Below are 20,097 nucleotides of genomic sequence, written 5' to 3' on the forward strand. Positions count from 1 at the left end.
GATTGATTCGCAGAATTTACCCAGCCAGTTTCTTGGAAAATATTAACTCCTAAAAACCAATCTCCAAAACCAATCGTAAAATAACGTTTATTTTCATGGTAAATTTTTTAAAATTAAGTTTGGAGCGGGAACTAGTTCGATAACAGGCGGGCCTCGTTTTCGATAACTCGTCTTCGATAACTGGTTCCAGGCCCAGTTCTTTAACGACACAGTAGTTATTTTTCTGGTTTAAAAACCTATATTATTTCTTAAAAAATAAAATTTAAATTGAATAATTTGTTCATTCTCGTTTCCCATCATTTCTATCGAGTCCCCTTTTTTCTTATTTATTTCAATTAGTTTTTTGGCGGATGATCCTTCGAACATCAACATTTCATCCCAGAGAGATCAACTCTTAAATATTGCCAACTGGAATCATTTCCGATGGACCTTTATGGTGTCCTCAGTTCTGTTTCCTGTTTCTCACCCTTAACACAACAGAGCCTAGTACTCAATTGGCGCGTTCAAAGCTCCTGTAGGAAGAGAGTTTGCAGTAGTACCTATGTTTTTATCCTCGTCATTGTCTGCCATTTGAGACGGCTGGCCGGCCAGGTACTGAGAGTGAGCCTGGAGCTCCCCACACCGAAAGTCGTTACCCCTATAGGGATTCATCCTTATATGAAACAAAATCGTCCAATGATTGAAAAAATATTTTAAAATATAAATATTAAGTTCATTAGAAGGTTACTTTACCACGAGTTTAGTCATTAGATAGTTAAGTAAGCATACCCCAAAAGACCTTAAACTTCATTACACTTCTTTTCTTTTTCACAATTTATTCCACGACTTACTTTTTATAAAATATAACTTGAATCCTATTACCTCGAGAGGTAATCGTCGAATGAACGACTGGAGTTTTGGCCATCCTTTTAAATGCTTTACCTCGAAAAAATAAAAAATAGGCTACTTTGTTTTAAAATATAAACGCCAAATGATAATATTCTTTCGGGTTCTAATCTGTGTGCCCAATTAACATATCCCATTTGGCCCATTTTCAGCAATCCAAGCAATTCAGCAATTGTAAAGCCCAGAACGAAAAATAAAAATATTCTTGTTCGATTTTCCTGAATCGATATCTAGTTTTTAATTACTTTTTAAAACTAAATTTGAAAATCTAGCCACTTTTACAAGGCGGTTCGACAATTTTTCGTACAGAAGGCTGCCACTCTTTTGCTTTTTAACGATCTGGCAGCGCTGTTCAGGATGTGGCAACTCTGTTCGAGTCGACGTGAATGGCCAAACGAGGTTCTTGGGTCTTTTTCATTATTTTCCGGACCGAAGCAGATGTGAAAAATGGAGCCGGCTCTGTAATCAGTGAAAATTAATCCAAGTGCATCGCTGGTGAAATGTGCTAGATCACCCATCTAACTAGCCAAAGGTAAACAAAATAAAGCGATGCTTCCTATATTTGGGATTATTGAGGCGGTTTGCACGAAGTATCTCCAGAAATCAGAAATGTCTGTGCTTTGGTCGCATTTGAAGCGTGCTAAATTAGAACATAATGCTACTTACTAGCATCGTTAGGCGACACGACTACCCATACTGTGGCCATGGTTTTCAAAGTAGTACAAATTCATTAAATATCTAGTAATATTTATAAGAATTTTTTTGTGCGAGACTGTACCTAACCTCAACTGTACTTTTCTTGCAGTTTTTGGAACAACGTGACGCAGGTATAGAGAAGCAGCGCCATGTATCTGTACAACTTGACGCTGCAGAAGGGCACCGGTGTGACCCACGCGGTCCACGGCAACTTTTCCGGCGGCAAGCAGCAGGAGGTGCTCCTGTCACGTGGCAAGTCGCTGGAGCTCCTCCGTCCCGACTCCAACACGGGCAAAGTGCACACGCTCATGTCTACGGAGATATTTGGATGCATCAGGGCCCTGATGGCCTTCCGGTTGACGGGAGGAACTAAAGGTGAGGAACTAAATAAGAATTAAATTTTGTTCTTAGGAGAGCCGCACAAATCCCTATTGAGGCAACTATTCTGTAGTTGACCCCAGTAAGACCTCAACAACGTGTCTAAGTGCGAGATTAACCCAAAGACTTGGCGTCGCATTTGCCATAAACCATAATACCCGGAATGGCGAATTGAAACTTCGAGTTACAAGATTTAAAATAATAAAATTATAGTTTTTTTTAAGAGGATTTAGAAAGTAACTAACGAGATGACCTCTTCCATTTCAGATTACATTGTGGTGGGTTCTGACTCAGGACGCATTGTGATCCTTGAGTACATTCCCTCCAAGAATGCCCTGGAGAAAGTGCACCAAGAGACGTTCGGCAAGTCGGGATGCCGACGCATTGTTCCCGGCCAGTACTTCGCCATCGATCCCAAAGGCAGGGCCGTGATGATTGGCGCCGTGGAGAAGCAGAAGCTGGCGTACATCATGAACCGAGATACCCAGGCCCGCCTCACGATCTCATCGCCGTTGGAGGCCCACAAGTCGAACACCCTGACCTACCACATGGTGGGCGTGGATGTGGGATTCGATAATCCCATGTTCGCTTGCCTGGAGATTGACTACGAGGAGGCCGACTTGGATCCATCGGGTAGGGATTGGTTTCAAAATACTAGACAGTAGTGGCGCTATAGACACAGGTTCGGTGGATCTTCCCACCCCGAACACTGTTTATAAATGGCGCCAGAAGAATGTCGATCACTGAACCATTGGTGTTGCTGTAAACTACTGGCCACACTTCACTGATTTGTGACCCACACTTGTTTCCATCTCTAAATAGTTATTTAACTAAAAGGCACTCTAACTAATATTACTTTTATTTTATTCCAGGTGACGCCGCCCAGCGCACTCAGCAGACTCTGACCTTCTACGAACTGGACTTGGGTCTGAACCACGTCGTCCGCAAGTACTCAGAGCCCCTGGAAGAGCATGCCAACTTTTTGGTATCTGTTCCCGGTGGCAATGACGGTCCCTCGGGCGTGCTCATTTGCTCGGAGAACTATCTGACATACAAGAATCTCGGTGACCAGCACGATATCCGTTGTCCCATACCGCGTAGGAGGAACGATCTCGACGACCCGGAGCGGGGCATGATCTTCATTTGCTCGGCCACCCATCGCACCAAAAGCATGTACTTCTTCCTGCTCCAGACCGAGCAGGGGGACATCTTCAAGATCACCCTGGAAACGGACGACGATGTGGTGTCGGAGATCAAGTTGAAGTACTTCGACACAGTGCCTCCGGCCACTGCCATGTGTGTGCTCAAGACAGGCTTCTTGTTTGTGGCCAGCGAGTTCGGCAACCAGTAAGCTATAGACTTAATCCACTCCCAGATCCCTTGCTAACTGCATTTTATTCATTAGCTACCTTTACCAAATCGCTCACCTGGGCGACGATGACGATGAGCCGGAGTTCAGCTCCGCCATGCCGCTGGAGGAGGGCGAAACCTTCTTCTTTGCGCCGCGGGCTCTCAAGAACCTGGTTTTGGTGGACGAGCTCCCATCGTTCGCTCCGATCATCACCAGTCAGGTGGCCGATCTGGCCAACGAAGATACTCCCCAGTTGTACGTCCTGTGCGGAAGGGGGCCTCGTTCCACGCTGAGAGTCCTTCGCCATGGCCTGGAGGTGTCTGAGATGGCTGTGTCCGAGCTGCCCGGCAACCCCAACGCGGTGTGGACCGTCAAGAAACGAGCTGATGGTGAGGAAGAATTAATATTTCAACCTTCGATAGACTAAGCATAGGCTAAGATTGAGAAATGGCTAATAACTCAACTGGTGCATTGATACAGATCGAGATATATAGTATAGACCTAGCTTGTACGCACGATTCCCAACAAGTCCCACAAGATATCAACCACCAGTTCTCTCTTGTTTCAGGCGCTTAAACACAGACGTCAAGTGTGACTATCGAAAGAGTCCGAAAAGTGTCTCGTTTGTGTAATTAAGATTGTCTTTTGAGAAGCGATAGGTAAGGCAACACTTCAAGCAGCTCATAAGCCAACAGATACTACCACTCCTACTACTACTGCCTACTACCAATGATCGAAAAAAGAACATATTTTTAAGCTAAGGCGGACATTGAACATGATGCGATAATTATCAACCGTGTTTCAGCTGAATATCCATTGATTTCAACTTGATAAACTGATTTTTCAATGTCTGCCTCGATAGGCAACTGTTTCGATGCAATTATCCTTCTCGTACTACTCCCTACTAATGGCCAAAATATTGTGTTTTGAACGCTATTTTTAGACGAGTTCGATGCCTACATCATCGTGTCCTTCGTGAACGCCACTCTAGTGCTGAGCATCGGCGAGACCGTTGAGGAAGTCACGGACAGCGGCTTCCTCGGCACCACGCCCACGCTATGTTGTGCTGCTCTGGGCGATGATGCCCTGGTGCAGGTCTATCCCGACGGCATCCGGCACATTCGCTCCGACAAGCGAGTCAACGAGTGGAAGGCGCCCGGCAAGAAGTCTATCACCAAGTGCGCCGTCAACCAGCGCCAGGTGGTGATCACGCTGTCGGGAAGGGAGTTGGTCTACTTTGAAATGGATCCGGTAAGATAATTGTTTATAATTTGTATTTAAATTTAAAAATAAATGACTTGCGAGGATGACAGAAACACGAAAAAGAACAATCATGTTGAGACACTATGTGTCCTGCAGTGCTGAGCTTTTGAATCAGAACCATACGATTCATTGGACTTTGGAACTTAAACTAATCAGATTATATCTTCTCTTGCAGACTGGAGAGCTCAATGAGTACACGGAGCGCTCTGAGATGCCTGCCGAGATCATGTGCATGGCCCTGGGAACAGTTCCGGAGGGAGAACAGCGCTCATGGTTCTTGGCCGTGGGTCTGGCGGATAACACAGTTCGAATCCTGTCCCTGGATCCGAACAACTGCCTGACTCCCTGCTCCATGCAGGCGTTACCCTCGCCGGCAGAGTCCCTCTGCTTGGTGGAAATGGGTCACACGGAGAGCACCACCAGTGCCGGGGGTGTGAATGAAGATGCGCCAGCTCAGCGTAGTGGCAGCAACAAGGGAACCATTTATCTGAACATTGGCCTGAGCAATGGAGTGCTGCTGAGAACCGTGCTGGATCCAGTGTCTGGCGACTTGGCCGACACCAGAACTCGCTACTTGGGATCCCGTCCGGTGAAGCTCTTCCGGATCAAGATGCAGGGCTCCGAGGCTGTGCTGGCCATGTCCAGCCGGACCTGGCTGTCGTACTACCATCAGAACCGTTTCCACTTGACGCCCCTTTCGTATGAGACTCTGGAGTACGCCTCCGGCTTCTCCAGCGAGCAGTGCAGCGAAGGTATTGTGGCCATCTCCACGAACACCCTGAGGATTCTGGCCTTGGAGAAACTGGGAGCCGTTTTCAATCAAGTCGCCTTCCCGCTACAGTACACACCACGCACCTTTGTCATCCATCCGGATACAGGTCGCATGCTGATCGCGGAAACGGATCACAATGCCTATACGGAGGACACCAAGAATGCTCGCAAGGAACAGATGGCCGAGGAGATGCGCAGCGCTGCCGGAGACGAAGAGCGGGAGCTGGCCAGGGAAATGGCCAATGCCTTCATCAACGAGGTGCTTCCCGAAGACGTCTTCTCCGCTCCCAAAGCCGGTCTCGGCCTGTGGGCGTCCCAGATCCGCTGCCTGGACGCCATGCACGGCCAAACGATGTTCAACGTTCCACTGACCCAGAACGAGGCCATCATGTCAATGGCCATGCTCAAGTTCTCCATAGCAGCCGATGGGCGTTACTACTTGGCTGTGGGAATAGCCAAGGACCTGCAGCTGAACCCGAGGATATCGCAGGGCGGCTGCATCGACATTTACAAAATAGACCCCACCTGCTCCAGCCTGGAGTTTATGCATCGCACGGAAATCGACGAGATCCCGGGGGCCTTGTGCGGTTTCCAGGGCAGGTTGCTCGCAGGCTGCGGGAGGATGCTGCGGATCTATGATCTCGGCAAGAAGAAAATGCTGCGCAAGTGCGAGAACAAACACATTCCCTACCAGATAGTCAACATCCAGGCCATGGGCCATCGTGTCTATGTCTCGGATGTCCAGGAATCTGTTTTCTTCATTCGCTATCGCCGGGCAGAGAACCAGTTGATCATCTTCGCTGATGATACGCATCCGCGCTGGGTAACCGCCACTACCCTGCTGGACTACGACACGATTGCCATTGCCGATAAGTTTGGAAACTTGAGCATCCAGCGCCTGCCCCATTCCGTCACAGATGACGTTGATGAGGACCCCACGGGCACCAAGTCTCTCTGGGATCGTGGCTTGCTATCGGGAGCTTCCCAAAAGTCTGAAAACATTTGCTCCTTCCACGTGGGCGAGATCATCATGTCGCTGCAGAAGGCAACCCTCATACCGGGAGGATCCGAGGCTCTAATCTACGCCACTCTCAGCGGCACTGTGGGCGCTTTTGTTCCGTTCACGAGTCGTGAGGACTACGACTTTTTCCAGCACCTGGAGATGCACATGCGCAACGAGAATCCTCCACTGTGCGGCCGCGATCATCTCAGCTACCGGAGCTCGTACTATCCTGTCAAGAATGTCCTGGACGGAGACCTCTGCGAGCAGTATCTGTCCATAGATGCGTCCAAGCAGAAGAGTATTGCCGGAGATATGTTCCGCACTCCGAATCAGATCTGCAAGAAACTGGAGGACATACGCACGAGATATGCCTTCTAAGGTGAGTTGGTAGTGGGTTTATTCTTAGATAGATATAGTTTTGTGATGATATAGCTATTTTACCTTGGGACACCTATGAAATGCCTTGATTTGTGTAAATTTGTTTAACTGATTAGATCTTTAAATATATTTTATTTTAATGTTTTAAATAATAATAATAATAATAATTTATTTATTTTCTTTTTTAGGTTCTTCCAGACAGGACTACAAAAGCTCTATCGGAACTATACTTTATTGCATTATGTAAGTTGGGGAAATAAATATTTTTAATTTATTTATATATTTTATTTCATATAATATTTATTTAATTATTATTTTTAAAATGATGATTTACGATTTTACCTTGGGACACCTATGAAAGATCTTGATTAGTGTAAAGTTATGTTTTTCTGATAAAACCAAATAAAATGTTAAAATTTAATCTATCGTAACTAGGAAAAATATAACAATAATTTAAACTATTTTTTTAATTTTATTATTCATTATTTTTCTTGCAGTTCTGATTGAAAAAACTACCATCCGCAGCCCTTTTCAACGTTTTAAGGTAATTATTTTTATTTCCATACAATATTTTGCTCTAATTTTATTTTCTAAATTGCAATGATGTGTTTACATATGTTAGACTAATGAAATGATTTGATTGTAAATTAGTAACTGAGCTTCTGTTGAAAAAATTAAATGCTTTTTAAGATTCTACAAACTTAAAACTAATTTAGAATACTCTTCTCACTTGCAGATTCCACTTAAACTGGGGTATGTTGCGTTTTATTTTACATAAAAAAATATACATTAGGTAAGTTGTACGAAAAATTATATTTTTTAAAAGTAAAACTAATTGAAATCTTCAATTTCAGCTTGTAAAAATCCATTATGATTTCATCGAACAACCACTAATCGACTGCCGCCTATTTATATTAGTCTAAGCCACTGCGAATGCCACAATTTGCAAAAACCTAAATATTCATCCTAGCATTTTAAGCAATTTTAAATAAAGTAACCAACATAAGGAATGGAATGCGATGTGATTTGTTGTTGTCTGGTTGGTGGAGACGCTACTTTGCATAATTCCAGTTGATGCCTGCTTGCCTTGTTGCGGCGGCCTCATTATGGCCATTACCATGTGCCGGGCATTATCTGCCGGCCTTGTTTGCACTGCACTGCTCCCTATGTTGCAGCAGCAGCACTGGGTCCCGTTAAGCACCGGGCTAAGAGAAGATATTTGCTAAACGTCTCGTTTTCTTCCGCCCCGGTATGTACGCAGAATCGTTGTAATTTGTTATGTTTGCAGCATAAGCGCAGTAGTTATGCAAATTGTCGCTCGGCCCGGTGGTCGATCACTTGCCAAACGGGCCAAGTGTGCCAGTGCTGATGGCTTGGCTGTCTTTTCAGCGGAAAGTGGTTTTTAGCTGTTTTTTGTAGGTACTAGATATGTTTTCTTATAAACTCTATGTATTTAGTTCTGACTAAAGACTCCAGAGACTAAAAGTATGAGTATCGGGTATCATTTAGTTGAGAAAATCAATAAGAGATTCTTTGATTTTATTTCATTAAAATACTATTAATTCTAAAAGTATTTGTATCGTAAAAATCCTATGACAATAAATAAATCTAAAAAAAATATCTTATAACTAAAATCTTGTTGGAAAACCATCTCTGATGGAGTAGAAAAACAAACCACCAGGAGCCACATCCACATCCTCGTTCTTGGCCAAGATTGTGCCATCTGGTTAAACGATTTATTAACTTCATTTCTAGATCATTAGATCGCATAACACGGACATTCATCACTTGGCACTGGTTCTTCGCTTTCTGCCATTTTTTTGTTCATTTTCTCCTCGACGCTGTTTTTGCGAGACTGGCACGCAAGTGGTATCTGGAATCTGTCGATGCATCTACGCATGCAATTCGCGCCGCATGTTGCACCGACCAGCGATCTGTGCCGGGCGATAAGGACAATCAACGCTTGGCGCAAACACTTGGCACCCAGACCAAAAAAAAAACAGCTAAAGAGTAACATCAGCCTTAGCCCTGCCACAGCCCGACCACGCCCCTTGCTGTGGTGTGGCAAGGCGCCTTGGAGCAGCGCCATGGAATGGGGCAAGATGCCCAGATTCCAAGATGTAGATAAGACAAAGGCGCTTATGTCTCAGATTTTTTGTTGGAAGTGTTGTCCTGCTTGGCTAGTTTATTATTCAAATATTTAAGAGAAGTTTCTATCTTAATCTATCTAAATCGAAGTTTCAATTTTAAAAGCTGATTTTGAAAAACATTTTCTGAAAAATAATAGAATAAAGATTGAATCTTTTAATGAAGCATTCGTAGACACTTTCTTATAAAAAATAAAAAATATATATTATTTACTTAAAAAGGGTAAAGGATTGTATTTTTAAAGATTTTATTTATCCTGCCCTGATCCTTTGTTGTGGGGCGTGAATTTTGGCTCGATATCGAAGCTGAGCGATTGCAATCTTCTGGCTGAGATCGCGGAATCAAAGCCCCAGTGCCAATACAAAGCTGGGCCTGGTCCTGGCCTGGTCCTTGCTCCACAGATGCTTATCAGATGGCGTCGCTCAAATGCCTTGCGTGATAAAATTTCGCATGAATTTCGCCTGCCCCACCACCGGGCTAGTTGGTGGAACTCAAAAGCATGGGTGTTAACGTTGCAACTTTTCAGCTGTCCGCCAGGCCGATGGTTGCGTGTAAAAATTTTCTGCGAATTTTAGCCGGACACGCCGAGATTTTAATCAGATGTCTGGATCGGGGTCTGGAAGCTGCCGCTGATCTGGGAAGAGAGGACAGTGAATGGTGGTTAGTGGATAGGGGATAGAACCCCTTTCCAGCTAGACCGACACTTTCGCTGTGCGATGTACGAATTAAATGCTCATTTTCGCTCAGCGGCCAAGTCACGTCTTTTCACAGTTAGCAACTTTATTAAAACTAACGGGCATGGCAAATAATTAAAACGCAGCGGAAAAAATAACGAACGAGGAATTGCAAATTGCTTGCCATGTAATAAATAGAATCATCAGGGGCTGTCCCGTGATCCGACGGGGGGAGTTCCTCAAGTCGGCCTCGTCTCAGCATCATCAGCAAAAAACATCATCATCGCCATCGTCTGCGGCAGCATTATTTTAATTCACTTAGCATCGCTGACGTTGGTTTTGGCCATGTCTTCTTCTTTTTCTCCTTCTACTGGCCGGCTCTTTTTCTTGGCCATAACCCACAGATGTGCACTGAGTCGGGTTTTTGAAGACTTGGTCGGTTGGATGGCCAACTGGCTGGATGGTTGGATGGCTGGCTGGCTGGCAGCTCGACAAACCAATTATAAAGCGTAGAGTTTGATGTGCACGTGTTGGGAGAGATTGGGAGAGGCACTGATCGCGATCTATAACCCCCAGCGGGTATATCCAATTCGACAAGCGGCCAATTAAAGCCCCGATAAGAACTAAGCCATCGTATTAACTTAAATCTTGACTCTGTCAAGGGAAAAAGTAGGTGAACGATGGTCAGTGGCCAGAAGAAGGTAATCTTATCATAAATGTGTTCTATATCAATCGAAATACAATTTAGTTTCTTGTTTAAATATTCGCAATACTAAATATTAAATTTAGTGAAATATTATACTTATTATATGTGGTTTCTATAAGACTATGGTTTCAATATCATAAATATAGCCAAGTCTCTCAATTTAAATCTCTCTCTCTTTAAGAATATTACTGTTTTTAAACCAAAAACCTATTTTAAAAAATTTGTGAAAAATAATCCATATAAGTATAATGATTACTAATAGTGCCATTAGCTAGTCGGATATGAGTACCTGATTATTTCCCGCAAATAAACTGCTGACTGCCAAAAGGGGGCTAACCAAGGGGTTTTGGGCAGAGTGACACTCACATGCGGCAGAAGAGCCAAGTCCACAAACTGTTGATTGCTGTCAGCAATCTTTTCTTCGATTCGTACTCATTCTTTTTTAGCCTCTGGTGTTGTTGTTGTTCGGTGTTGTTGGCTGTTTTGTTGTTGGTGTAGTCATTGCCGGGGCCTGACCCCATTCAATGTCATTAACTCGGTCCAAGGTCTGTTTGTTTTGGCTGGCCTGGGTCGGCAATTTTCGCATAATTGGCTCAAAATTATGAAATGTGCTACAAGGGCCCCCAATCCGATTCTTTTCTTTTCCTCGTGAAATAGCATCTTTTTTTTTTTCGATGGTTTCTAAACTAAATTGAACTCTCTTCTTGGAGTCTGCACTTTAAAAACTTTTACTTTATATTCTTATAAAGATATATAAACCATGTTTTTGGTTGAAGATTGTTAGAAAAAGAATTACCTTTGCCTTCTCTTTATAAGTTATTTCTTCTAAAATATATTATTTATGTATAATTATACCATAATTTTTTCAAAGTGCACCCTGGTTGTCAGCAGTTCATCGTTATGTTGGGTCCAACTGATCGCCCCCGGGCTAAAAAGACGTCTTCATGGATTCTTCGTGGAACGACTGCTCGACTTCCTTTCACCAAAATCAACTGTAAACGTTTCAGTCACTTAGTCAACAATCTGTTGCATCTAATTGTCTTTGCAACAAATTACTCAATTCAGTCCAGTTTGAGACTCAGACTGGGACCCAGACTTCTCAGTCTCAGATTCAGATATAGGTACAGCTACAGATACAGATAAAGATGCTGATGTGGCTGTTGATGGGAAGACTGAGAACGATGTTGGCCGGCTGGTCAACAGGTTTGACATAATTTTCGCTTTAGTTTGTTTTTAAAAGCACAAATTTGCACGCATCTGAAGGATGCGGACAGGCCGGGCCAAAACAAAAAGATCGCCACGATAATGACGATGACGATGACGAGGACGATAATGATAATGATGATTGCGCTGCGTTGAGTAACTCAATCGTAATCCCATATGGACAATCTCGGCCTCCGACTCCGACTCCATGGCACTCCCCATCAAGCCCCCACCACTCCCTCCACCTCCAATGAGTCAAACATGCACTTTAGTGGGCGTGGCACACTTCCGCAAGTAATTTGCTGCGGTTCTCGAGTGGTTGGGGGAATAGTGGGGCGAGCGGTAGCGGTGGTCTTATAATGGAACATTTTAATGCTGAAACCGATGCTTAAAATCAAAGTCATAAAAAAAAGCTAAAAAAAAAAGGGGACAGTGGAGTAAAAATATTTAAAATTTGCATCCAAAAAGCGGGTAGTTTAAGGAGAATTTATTCATAAATTTATTTTTTGAATAAGAAGGGGTTTAGTAATACTGTTTAATAGATTAAATTTAAGAGATAAAGTTTTCCCTTAACTATTCTATTTATGCTAATAATACTCTCAAGGTTTAGAAAAACATTTTTAAATTTCGTGACAGAACTCTTTCTTCCACAGTACCTAAAAAGATGATGGAAGCAATGATGTGGCTGTTGAGAGAGCAGTTGCTGCAGTTGCAAGATAAATACGCAACTTGATCAGTGGCACTCGGAGATCGTCAACACAGAACAACACGAAACATGGCCCAGATGGATCGGATGCGGGGAGAAAAAATGCAAACCGGAGACACGTCAACAATGAGGCATAAAAACGGGAGCAGCCGCATGCAACATAATTGAAAGCAATTTGTGGTCCTGAATCTGGTTTCAGTCCCCCAGACCCCATTTCTCACATCTCCGATCTTTTTTTTTTTTCGCCCCAGCGTCAGTATAAACATAACATTGATTGCCACTGGCCCCGTCACCCGCTCTCAGTGGCCCATCCACCCATCATCCATCCATCTCTCCAGCTATCTATCCATCCGTACACCCATCCAAGCAGCCACCCGTACATTCATTCATTCATTCATTCACTTGCCGAGCCAGTCACTCACTCAATCGCTCACTCCATCAGTCACACGTGTTGTTTGTCAATATGGAGCAAGAGGATCGCACACTTTTGCACTGAAAATTATATTTTTTTGTGGTGTCTGGCTCGATTAGGTACTATTATTATTTAGTTAAACCAAAATATATACAACTATAATGACTAAAACTCAAAAATAAATATAATATAAGCTTATCTCTTAAGATCTTTAAACCCACCATAAAATACTTCTCAGTGCACAGCTACCAAATCGAGGCAAAAGGTGAACCGGGGTTCGTGTTTGCACGTCTGCTTTTCGAGTGGACCGGAAGTCACTCAGTTCCGGCAAATGGCAGCCTCATTCGTAGTCCATCACCTGAAGTATATGGCTCGATTCCAGAACTGTAAGATCTCACATCTCATATAGGGTTGTGTGTCTGTTGTTACGCAATTGTGGCAATGTCTTTGATTTGTATCTTCGGCGTTGTGGATGCTGCTACTCTGAAAAAGTAATTGCAAACAGCTGAGGACCATGTGAGGGGGATTCAGTTTACAATTTTGGAATTACGTTATCCAAAAAGTTTTGAAATTGTGCACGAAATTTTGATTAGACCACATCTTCTCTGTGCTTCTGTTGGCAATTAATTAGATCAAAGTGATTTAAGTGTAGATACGAGTTTTGTAATCTAAAAGATTTTATTGGAAGTTATAATTGTACTAGGAACTATTGTATTTAATTTAATTTGCTTTCCAGTCTAATTCGAATACATGTTTCTATGGGAATCTGTGAACCATCAAATTCAGGGTTACGTCCGTGACGAATTCGCCTTCTAGTGTAAAATTTTGCCATCGCATTTTTGGGGTCATTTCGCTCGAGATAAGCTCCACTGGGCACCGTCAGAGCTGTGGTGGGCACTCAGGGGGCTATGATATATATCCCAACCACATATGTGAGTTTGTACATTGTACACTCATTTAGTCACTTCCTACAGATGTCGAGTTTTATCATAGGGGCTTTTGTTTTTTCATATTTTTATGCCACACAATGAATGAGATAACCCGCACAGTTGCTTGATCGCTGCCACCTGAATATTACTTTTGTTTTTAAATAATATATTGTTTTTTTTACTTCTAGATACTTCATATATTTATAATCTCCGTAATTTTTCACAATTTATTATAAAAAATCATAAAAATATTAGCCAATAAAGGAAAGAATGGTTAGAAGATTGTTTTTGATTTCATTGAAGATTCTGATCATGGGGTTTCTTTGGGTTTATTAAATAGCTCTTTATATATTATTTTCTTAGTTTTAAGATTAAAGAAAATATGTGTAACCCTCATTCAGGAATGTTATTTGCCATAAACATCAACAATGATTTATTTCATATTTTATAACTTCTTTAAATGACAGAAACGCTTAGTTTATTCTTGACAGGAACTTGATAGCTGTAATTTTTGAGTAAAAATATAGAGTGATTGAAAGATTTAGTTATTTTTGAATAATCTGCAATCTTTATCCCTCATTTATAAACTTGCAACCGTTGCAATCGTTCGTCGGTTTGCCTCAGTGCCATATTATGAATGTCATCTCCAACGCATTTTTGCCCACTTAGCATTTAAATGTGCATTTGAACGCACAAGGCAAACCGGCAGACTGGCGAACTGGCAAATCGGAGTGGGGCTGGGGATCCAGGTGGCTCCATTACCTCCAATAGTGCGCTTGGTCCAAACAGCTGTTGTTGCCCATTTTAATGGCAAATCGCGCATACGCCTCGTTGTGCGGCCAAGCGTTGCAAATCGTTTGTGTTTGTTTAGGTGGTCATGCCACTGTGTGAGTGTGTGTGTCTGAGTGCTGTTTGCAGTGATCACATCATCACCCCCTTTGTGATCCATTTCCCCGTCCCCACCCCCACACAGACCGGACCACCGGACAATTCAAGTGCAGTGCTCATCAATAAAATGAAATTTGTTGGATGGATTTGGGGCGTACAGCTTTTGCTGCTGCAGCATAGGGCTTCCAATATGCCACATGCTTATATTTATTCATAAATATGTGTGCCTCTGTGTACACTCGGTGGCAAGAGCAGCGGCAGCAGCAGCAGTAGCAGCAGCAGCTGAGCCGCAGCAACCGGACGCACGTGTTCATTTTCATTTGGCGCAGAGAACCCAACAACGATAAACAGCCGCAGCTATGCACTGGGGGAAAAATTGGGCATACATGGGTTGAGTATAGTGAGGGTGTCTAGTTTTTATTTAAATCTGAAAATTTGTTCTAGTCATATTCACATTTTAAGGTACTAATCATTGTAAAGAAGTTATATATTTTATGTTAAATATTCCGCACCAATGTCTCATTAATCTCTGTCTTGAAATTAGGTAGAATTTGTTTTGAATTATGAAGATCTTAATAACAACGAATTCTAAATAGAATTTTAAGGATCTTCTATTAAAGATAGTGAAAATATATAGAAGTTTGTCTGCGTTCCAAAAATAATAACATATAACATGACCATACTTTCGCTATTATGTGCCTTTAAAATTTTGAAGAATTCTTCTCCCAGTGTGTGACAGAATCTTTGTAGACGGGGCAGAGCGGAAGACGAGCAACTACTGCGGAAATTATTCATTCAAACTGCTTGACTGCGTCTGCTGTTGATGTTGCTGCCGTTTCACCGAGGTTGGCTTTAGTTTCTGTTGCTTTTTTTTCGTTCATCATATTCAATGTTGAAGAAATTTGAAATTCATACAAATTGCAAGCCGCACCAACAATGGCTTTGGATTGGGAGCCACCCATGCAGCTCCACCATGTCCGGCAGTGGCAGCAATAACAATAACAATAACAGCCACAGCCACAGCAACAGCAACAAAAAACGACGGCAATGTCCGTCAAAAAGTCAGCGAAGCGCAAAAGAGCAAAAACGCTACGCTTTTGTTTAGCTTGGCCCCTAATAATTATTTTTCTCTCTCTCTTTTTTTTTTTAGCCAAGTTAACAATTGCATAACACAAAGGCCGAGATGAAAGCTTCGTGCTTGTAGTCCAGATCCAGCCCCCAACCTCCAAGCTTTCTCCACCAATCCAATCCATCAAGATCGCTTTTTGGATCGGCTTTTGGGGGGACAAAACCCAAAAAAAGTATAATACCAAAAACCCCAAATCGAGAAACAAAAAACCGAACGAATTCAGCTCGTCAGGCAGTTCGTCTTTCACACAGGTGTGCGCAATCAATCAACATGAGATCACATTAAACCTGGGGGCAACAATGGTCACGATAATCACTTTCCGTTGGGCTCCCCTTCGACCAAAATTACCCAAATACAGTCAAACTTCTATAGATTTTATATTTTCTCTGTTGTAAATGTTTCTTTCATTTTCACTCATAGTTTAAAGCTTATACTCTAAATATATCCAGAACTTTTACTTTAAGCTTAAACTCAATGATCAAAATATTCATTTTAACAACATATATTACATGTGGTAATATTCATTCAATAATATGCAAAATTTTCCATTTCATTTCGAATAAAAAATAGTTTGAGAATTAGATCAGAATAATCAGTTCTGTTCTGTAACAGAGACACTATGTCTTGGTGATCTGTTACTACAATATAATTTTATATTTCTATCACATACCTGTTTATTTAAACACATTTTCCAAAGGTTTCTTCTATAGGAGCTCCACTGTATTTATAATCAGTTTTTTTGGAGCTACGCACCCGCAACTTTGGTCCAGGGTCTACGCACATGAGCGTTGATAGCCCCAGCAGTTTTTGCTTTATTTTAGGCTGGGGCCTCATTAAGACCCCTCGCATTCAATGACCATTTGTGAGCTGAGCCGACCGAGCTGACTGCTGGAGGTCGGGGTATGGGGTCTTAACCCTGCCGGCTGAATAGACCAGGCTGATTGCTGTAACATTCCACACTTAATTAGTGGGCCACGCTTGTATAGACATTTTCAACGTCGTTTTCTTCATTGTTAAAAAATTTACAAATAACAAAGAAATTGGGGGAAAAAAACCAATGGCAAACGGAGATTGTTTTAGCTGTGAATCATTAACGTTATGAGAATTACCTGAGGTGGATGGAGAAATTGATATATTTTGGGGAGGAATTAAAAAAAAATTAAAAATATGTTTTTGATAAAATATTTCTTATTGTCTTTAAGGTGTCTTTAAGGTGTAAGGCTAAAGGTGTCTAGTTTTCGCAATCAAGTTTAAGATTTATGATTCAAAAATCTTCTATCTCTGATCTTTCCAAAGAAACTCTATTCATATTGACAAAAACCTAGGGGTAGACACCACATATCTCCCATCATAGGTGGGCGTAACCAATTGGCAGACTGTCAGCAGATTTCCATATGAAAGCAATCAACTTGCCCCCTTTCGGCTCCCAGACCCCATCCAATTTTCCAGATACTCCTATCCCTACTGTCCCCCTTCGGTTTCTGGAAAGGGAGTGCCATCACCAAAAGAGCCGAAAAAGCCAAGCCGCAGTCAATATTTGTCGCAGCGTTGAACAATTTTAATTGGATATTTGTCGTACCCCCGCCCGTGGTAAAAGCCACAAGTCAACAGGCGACAAGTGCGGCCGACTGTCCATATTTCTGTCTTAACGCTAAGCGAAATTAGCATATGAATAAACTTTTGGGCGTGAGTGTGGCGGTGTGCGTGTGGTTATACTTGGATCCGATCGGTTTTTTGCTTTTTTTTTTCTCTCAATTTTTTTCGTATTTGGTCTTGGCTTTTCTTGGCTTGGCTCGGGTGTCTCAATGTGGAAGGCGGCACTCATCAAAGGCGGACCACACCGAATCGCGAGGGGAGCGGCCATTGGGCGGGGAGGAGCGACAAGTTGGGGGCAGCGGCAAAGGCAACATGTGCACTTTAACGCACATGAAACTGATCCCGAATTGGAGGTCACGTAGTCGTCCAAAGAATTGAGCAGTGCAGACACTTGCAAAAATCTTTTAAAATTATTGAAAATTTTAAATAAGAAATGAGGAATTATTGGGATATTTTTAAAGTAATTTTTAAACATTTAAAATCTGTAGTTAATTGATGTTGAACAAGGTTTTCGAAATATATTTCATTACAATTCTGGAATGTTTTAAAGAAGTGTTTTTATTGAAATTTAATAAATCCTAAGGAGTATGAGGTTTAAAGCTTTTCAAGGCTTACATTTTGAAAAACAAGATATACTTTTGGAAACTTAAAATTGTGTTCTATTGTATTGTTAATATAAAATCTGTTTTATAAGTCTTGAGTAGAATTTAAAATATTAAATTTCTCACCATATAGTTTCGAAGTGCATGTGCAACGCCATCGTTTTGGCCAGGCTCATATAAATTACACAATGCAGCCGCTGGTGTCGCTGAAACTCAAAGCAGCAACAACAAATGCAACAGCAACATCAGCAGCAACAACAACGATTGAGGCGGCAACAACAAATCGAATGGCAGCGAACCGCAACCGCCGATGGAGGCAAGTGAAACCCTGTAAATGCAATGAAATGGTTTTTAACTTGTGCAATTTTTCAAAAACAAAACCGAAACCCAGACGTCGCCGACGAAGACGGCGAAAATTAAAGATCGCCAAACAGGAGAGGGCAATCGGCCAAAAACAACGTCGTCGGCATGCCAATAATATGGTTTTGATGTTTCAACAAGGTCAGCGAAACTGACCCCATCTCCACCGCTTTTAACCTTATGAACCCCTTTCCCCCCTTAATTCTGACCAAACAAAAGCCATAAAAATAATCCGAGACTTCAGTCAATTTTCGAGCCATTGGACATGGGTTATGATATATGGGTTAAATTAAATATTTTATATTGTTACATTTTATAAAATCTTTGGTTTTTGAGGCAATTAAATTATTGTTTAAATATAAAATATAAAAAAATGTTTTATTTGATAAAATATATAATAAAAACCACCTCAGCAAAGAGTGATATTGCCATATTACAGTTTGAGAGCCACCTTCAGATTCTGGTTAGAATTTTACATGTTACATGTGTAAGTAAAATGTAAAGTATTTATTTCTATGAAATTCAATTTCTATTTCTTAAGATTCATAAGTTGATTTAAACATATTAATCAATGAATAATTAAAAATAAATTAATTCAAAATTAGTATATATATTTTTGATTAATTCTATGCAATCATCAATCGTATAATCTCCCGCCCCACTTAATCAATGAAATTGAAGAGAAACCTCCTTCTGCCACAGGAAAAATTGATCAAAGGCCCGTGGTCGCGTGTTTGTATACGAATAAGTATCAAAATGTATATGTTTTATTGACTGCGGATGCAGTTCATAAACAATGGCAGTCGGTAGGCAGCAGGCACAAGGCAGTCCGTAGCCTGTTATCCGGAGTCCGTTGTCCAGAGTCCGTATTCCATATTCCATATAGTACGTGATCTGTTCATTTTTCCCGTAGCCACAATATGGCGCGCATCTGTTACATGTTACCATATATATTTTCCTTCTGGCCGCCGATTTGAAAAGAATATCGTGTATTTATGAAATCAAACATAAGGTACGCCAGTCGATCTATAATACATTTGGAAAAAAATCTTAAAACATTTGCCGTCAAGTTTATTAATAAAAATCTATCATATTTTGTTTTCTAATTTGAATCTTTCTGGATGTGCTGATGCTATAGAAATATTTGAATCGATCTATAAATATTATTTCCAGTGCACCGCCCCCTTTTGAGCCCCCGCATTTGCAGCTGCACATTTGGCACACATGACAGAGGCATGCCCCAAGTCAAAAGCGGAAATTTTCCGAAAAGGGGGGAAGCCACACACATGCCCTGGAAATGAACGGGCACCGAAAAAAAGGGAAGATTTTTATGCATTTCCAGTTAAATCGGAAGTGGAAATCAAGATCCAACGATGTCGAGATGAGCGTGCCGCGATTAACACGCTATTTCTGGTGATCGGGGGTCGGTCCGCCTGGTTCCCACATGTCACTGTTCTTTTTCATTGAATGAGGGGGTGGTGCCGAAGGTGGGGGTTGAGTGGGGCAGGAGGAGAGGATCGGGCCGGGAGCAGGGGCATCTCCGACGAGCTGCTAATGATGCCAACGGGTTAAAATGTGTGTTGTGATCTATTTCCAGACAGGCGTTCATTCTGTTGTTATACTCTTACCTGAGCCAGGAATGCCTAAATTTAAAGGTATTTGAAACATAATACATTAATTTTTATTAAAATTTTTATATTTTGTCTTAAAGAAACTTCAAAATTTCTCTAGTCTTTCATGGCTTAAGGTAGACTTAAGGGGTATAAGATCTGCCTATATAATCTGCTTCTGTTAGCCACTCCTGAAATGGCTTTAACATTATAATATTCTAAAAGATGAACTTAAAACCTTTATTTTAAAGTTTAAAATAAAATAAAGAAATTTAAAAAGTGATTCCCTCTTAATAATGACATAAAATCTTTAGCAAGAAAGAGTACTAAAGAGCCTCGTATATCCAAAAATACCCTAAACTTTTCTTTATTTACTCTCGCATTTTTTGTCAAATTTTCCCCAAGTATT

At 41.6% G+C, this 20,097-nt stretch overlaps 1 protein-coding gene and 3 non-coding genes across 6 annotated transcripts; all 4 read left to right on the forward strand.

The window, feature by feature from the left end:
- The first annotated feature begins 1,262 nt into the window (after nt 1-1,262).
- Nucleotides 1,263-7,740, forward strand: LOC6506698 (splicing factor 3B subunit 3). Of its 3 annotated transcripts, XM_001957361.4 has the most exons (11): nt 1,264-1,417; nt 1,691-1,956; nt 2,227-2,592; nt 2,832-3,306; nt 3,365-3,699; nt 4,254-4,561; nt 4,749-6,726; nt 6,914-6,968; nt 7,223-7,269; nt 7,462-7,518; nt 7,580-7,740. In XM_001957361.4, exons 2-7 carry the CDS (start codon nt 1,731-1,733, stop codon nt 6,723-6,725), a joined length of 3,687 nt encoding a protein of 1,228 aa, XP_001957397.1. In that variant the 5' UTR covers nt 1,264-1,417; nt 1,691-1,730; the 3' UTR covers nt 6,726; nt 6,914-6,968; nt 7,223-7,269; nt 7,462-7,518; nt 7,580-7,740. The 3 variants fall into 3 exon arrangements, with proteins under 3 accessions (XP_014764872.1, XP_001957397.1, XP_014764873.1); XM_014909386.3 differs by lacking the exons at nt 4,749-6,726; nt 6,914-6,968; nt 7,223-7,269; nt 7,462-7,518; nt 7,580-7,740 and adding an exon at nt 3,879-3,969 and having other exon boundaries at nt 1,263-1,417; nt 4,254-4,394; XM_014909387.3 differs by lacking the exons at nt 1,264-1,417; nt 1,691-1,956; nt 2,227-2,592; nt 2,832-3,306; nt 3,365-3,699 and adding an exon at nt 3,877-3,969.
- Nucleotides 6,759-6,842, forward strand: LOC6508100. The gene has a single exon (XR_046018.2). It is a non-coding gene; the product is annotated as a small nucleolar RNA Me28S-Gm3113 (small nucleolar RNA).
- Nucleotides 7,039-7,123, forward strand: LOC6508099. The gene has a single exon (XR_046017.2). It is a non-coding gene; the product is annotated as a small nucleolar RNA Me28S-Gm3113 (small nucleolar RNA).
- LOC6508098 lies at nt 7,318-7,389 on the forward strand. Its single transcript, XR_046016.2, has one exon. It is a non-coding gene; the product is annotated as a small nucleolar RNA Me28S-Cm788 (small nucleolar RNA).
- Nucleotides 7,741-20,097: the final 12,357 nt, after the last annotated feature.

This window comes from Drosophila ananassae, chromosome 2R, assembly GCF_017639315.1.
Source record: "Drosophila ananassae strain 14024-0371.13 chromosome 2R, ASM1763931v2, whole genome shotgun sequence".
NCBI lineage: Eukaryota > Metazoa > Arthropoda > Insecta > Diptera > Drosophilidae > Drosophila > Drosophila ananassae.

Coding starts and splice junctions, on each gene's coding strand:
- LOC6506698 (XM_001957361.4), top strand. CDS start 1,731: ATGTATCTGTACAACTTGACGCTGCAGAAGGGCACCGGTGTGACCCAC. Junction 1,957..2,226: donor GTTGACGGGAGGAACTAAAG/GTGAGGAACTAA, acceptor CTTCCATTTCAG/ATTACATTGTGGTGGGTTCT. Junction 4,562..4,748: donor TCTACTTTGAAATGGATCCG/GTAAGATAATTG, acceptor CTTCTCTTGCAG/ACTGGAGAGCTCAATGAGTA.